The sequence below is a fragment of the Taurulus bubalis genome, assembly GCF_910589615.1.
Source record: "Taurulus bubalis genome assembly, chromosome: 21".
Lineage (NCBI taxonomy): Eukaryota > Metazoa > Chordata > Actinopteri > Perciformes > Cottidae > Taurulus > Taurulus bubalis.
This window is the reverse complement of record NC_136609.1, coordinates 1,043,971-1,047,831: the sequence shown is the minus strand read 5'-3', so window position 1 is coordinate 1,047,831 and position 3,861 is coordinate 1,043,971. Positions and strand designations below refer to the sequence as shown.

Sequence of the window (3,861 nt, the reverse complement as noted above, 5' to 3'; positions counted from 1 at the left end):
TGTGTACTCTCGTGTACTCTAGTGTACTCCTGTGTACTCTAGTGTACTCCTGTGTACTCTCGTGTACTCTAGTGTACTCCTGTGTACTCTAGTGTACTCCTGTGTACTCTAGTGTACTCTAGTGTACTCCTGTGTACTCTAGTGTACTCCTGTGTACTCTAGTGTACTCTAGTGTACTCCTGTGTACTCTCGTGTACTCTAGTGTACTCTAGTGTACTCCTGTGTACTCTAGTGTACTCTAGTGTACTCTCGTGTACTCCTGTGTACTCTAGTGTACTCTAGTGTACTCCTGTGTACTCTCGTGTACTCCTGTGTACTCCTGTGTACTCTAGTGTACTCCTGTGTACTCTCGTGTACTCCTGTGTACTCCTGTGTACTCCTGTGTACTCTTGTGTACTCCTGTGTACTCTAGTGTACTCCTGTGTACTCTAGTGTACTCTAGTGTACTCCTGTGTACTCTCGTGTACTCCTGTGTACTCTAGTGTACTCCTGTGTACTCTCGTGTACTCTAGTGTACTCCTGTGTACTCTAGTGTACTCCTGTGTACTCTCGTGTACTCTAGTGTACTCCTGTGTACTCTAGTGTACTCCTGTGTACTCTAGTGTACTCTAGTGTACTCCTGTGTACTCTAGTGTACTCTAGTGTACTCCTGTGTACTCTCGTGTACTCTAGTGTACTCTAGTGTACTCCTGTGTACTCTAGTGTACTCTAGTGTACTCTAGTGTACTCCTGTGTACTCCTGTGTACTCTCGTGTACTCTAGTGTACTCCTGTGTACTCTAGTGTACTCTCGTGTACTCTCGTGTACTCCTGTGTACTCTCGTGTACTCTCGTGTACTCTAGTGTACTCCCGTATACACGAGAGTATCAGCATCAACATGTACTCAGTCTCCAAAGTGAAAGTACTCATCCTGCAGAATGTTACATGTTTGTGTTCGTTAGCTTCCTGTGAGCGCAGACAGGAAGTCTTATTTAGTAGCAGCCCCCTTATTACCTCATTGTATGAGTTATTACCTCATTATGTGAGTTATTACCTCATTATGTGAGTTATTACCTCATTATGTGAGTTATTACCTCATTGTATGAGTTAATAACTCATTGTCTGAGTTAATAACTCATTGTTATGAGTTATTACCTCATTATGTGAGTTATTACCTCATTATATGAGTTATTACCTCATTATGTGAGTTATTACCTCATTGTATGAGTTAATAACTCATTGTATGAGTTAATAACTCATTGTTATGAGTTATTAACTCATTATGTGAGTTATTACCTCATTATGTGAGTTATTACCTCATTGTATGAGTTAATAACTCATTGTTATGAGTTATTAACTCATTACGTGAGTTATTACCTCATTATATGAGTTATTACCTCATTATGTGAGTTATTACCTCATTATGTGAGTTATTACCTCATTGTATGAGTTAATAACTCATTGTTGTGAGTTATTACCTCATTATGTGAGTTATTACCTCATTATGTGAGTTATTACCTCATTGTATGAGTTATTACCTCATTGTATGAGTTAATAACTCATTGTCTGAGTTAATAACTCATTGTTATGAGTTCTTGCCTCATTATGTGAGTTATTACCTCATTATATGAGTTATTACCTCATTATGTGAGTTATTACCTCATTGTATGAGTTAATAACTCATTGTATGAGTTAATAACTCATTGTTATGAGTTGTTAACTCATTATGTGAGTTATTACCTCATTATGTGAGTTATTACCTCATTGTATGAGTTAATAACTCATTGTTATGAGTTATTAACTCATTGTGTGAGTTATTACCTCATTATATGAGTTATTACCTCATTATGTGAGTTATTACCTCATTATGTGAGTTATTACCTCATTGTATGAGTTAATAACTCATTGTTATGAGTTATTACCTCATTATGTGAGTTATTACCTCATTATATGAGTTATTACCTCATTATGTGAGTTATTACCTCATTGTATGAGTTAATAACTCATTGTCTGAGTTAATAACTCATTGTTATGAGTTATTACCTCATTATGTGAGTTATTACCTCATTATATGAGTTATTACCTCATTATGTGAGTTATTACCTCATTGTATGAGTTAATAACTCATTGTATGAGTTAATAACTCATTGTTATGAGTTATTAACTCATTATGTGAGTTATTACCTCATTATGTGAGTTATTACCTCATTGTATGAGTTAATAACTCATTCTTATGAGTTATTAACTCATTATGTGAGTTATTACCTCATTATATGAGTTATTACCTCATTATGTGAGTTATTACCTCATTATGTGAGTTATTACCTCATTGTATGAGTTAATAACTCATTGTTATGAGTTATTACCTCATTATGTGAGTTATTACCTCATTATATGAGTTATTACCTCATTATGTGAGTTATTACCTCATTGTATGAGTTAATAACTCATTGTCTGAGTTAATAACTCATTGTTATGAGTTATTACCTCATTATGTGAGTTATTACCTCATTATATGAGTTATTACCTCATTATGTGAGTTATTACCTCATTGTATGAGTTAATAACTCATTGTATGAGTTAATAACTCATTGTTATGAGTTATTAACTCATTATGTGAGTTATTACCTCATTATGTGAGTTATTACCTCATTGTATGAGTTAATAACTCATTGTTATGAGTTATTAACTCATTATGTGAGTTATTACCTCATTATATGAGTTATTACCTCATTATGTGAGTTATTACCTCATTATGTGAGTTATTACCTCATTGTATGAGTTAATAACTCATTGTTATGAGTTATTACCTCATTATATGAGTTATTACCTCATTATGTGAGTTATTACTTCATTGTTATGAGTTACTAACTTATTATTGACTTTTTACCTCATTAATAATGAGATAATAACTAATTTTATGAGTTATTATCTCATTAGTTATTACTTCATTATTTGAGTTATTACCTCATTATTATGATAAATTGACCTGGTTGTGACTGAGATGTGAATGCCTGACGTTGGGCTTCCTTGTCCCTTCCCCTCGTCTCTCAGGGAGGAGCGTGAGCGCTGGATCCGGGCCAAGTACGAGCAGCGCGTGTTCGTGGCGCCGCTGGCCGCCGGCGCGGAGCTTTCCCTGGGGCAGCAGCTGCTGCGCGCGGCGGCGGAGGAGGACCTGCGCTGCGTGGTGCTGCTGCTGGCCCACGGCTCGCGGCAGCAGGTCAACGAGACCTGCGGCGACGGCGACGGCCGCAACGCGCTGCACCTCGCCAGCCGCAAGGGCAACGTGGTCGTCACGCAGCTGCTCATCTGGGTACGCGCCGCTCCTGTTCCTACCGATGTTTTGAATGAAGCGTGTTCTGACCGGTCTCTCTCCCGCAGTACGGCGTGGACCTGATGGCGAGGGACGCCCACGGGAACAGCGCCATGGCGTACGCGCGGCAGGCCAGCAGCCAGGAGTGCGTGGACACGCTGGCGCAGTACGGCTGCCCCGACGAGCGCTACCCGCTCATGGCCACGCCCAACCTGCCGCGCCGCAGCAACAACCGCAACAACAGCTGCAGCAGCGCCGGCAGCGGCGCGGCCATGTGAGCCCGCCGGGCTTTTATTTTGGAGGAACCACTTCCTGCTGCGAGACTTGACTGCGAGCCGATGCCCCGAGGCATGCTGGGAGACGCGGTCCACGGGCGGACCGCTCACTTTTGGGAAACGATCACGTGACCTGTGACGACATACCTCATGTTTAATTTAACGCGTGAAACTTTCCTCCGGTCCGATCATATCGTCTCCTCGGAGAACACTGTCGTCATCATCATCTTCATCATCGTCTTCTTCTTCGTCAGGGCCAGTTTTCACCTTGTATTTTTTATTTCTTGAATTCTG

General features: G+C 40.3%; 1 protein-coding gene across 2 annotated transcripts in view; it reads left to right on the top strand.

The window, feature by feature from the left end:
* Positions 1 to 3,861, top strand: part of agap1 (ArfGAP with GTPase domain, ankyrin repeat and PH domain 1) — a gene marked incomplete at its 5' end in the record, with an annotated part of 109,186 nt that extends 105,325 nt beyond the window's left edge. For both annotated transcript variants that reach the window (XM_079236725.1, XM_079236724.1), the window contains 2 exons: positions 3,034 to 3,292; positions 3,361 to 3,861. In XM_079236725.1, coding sequence (XP_079092851.1) covers positions 3,034 to 3,292; positions 3,361 to 3,570 — 469 coding nt within the window. In that variant the 3' untranslated portion in view covers positions 3,571 to 3,861. The remainder of the gene's footprint in view (positions 1 to 3,033; positions 3,293 to 3,360) is intronic.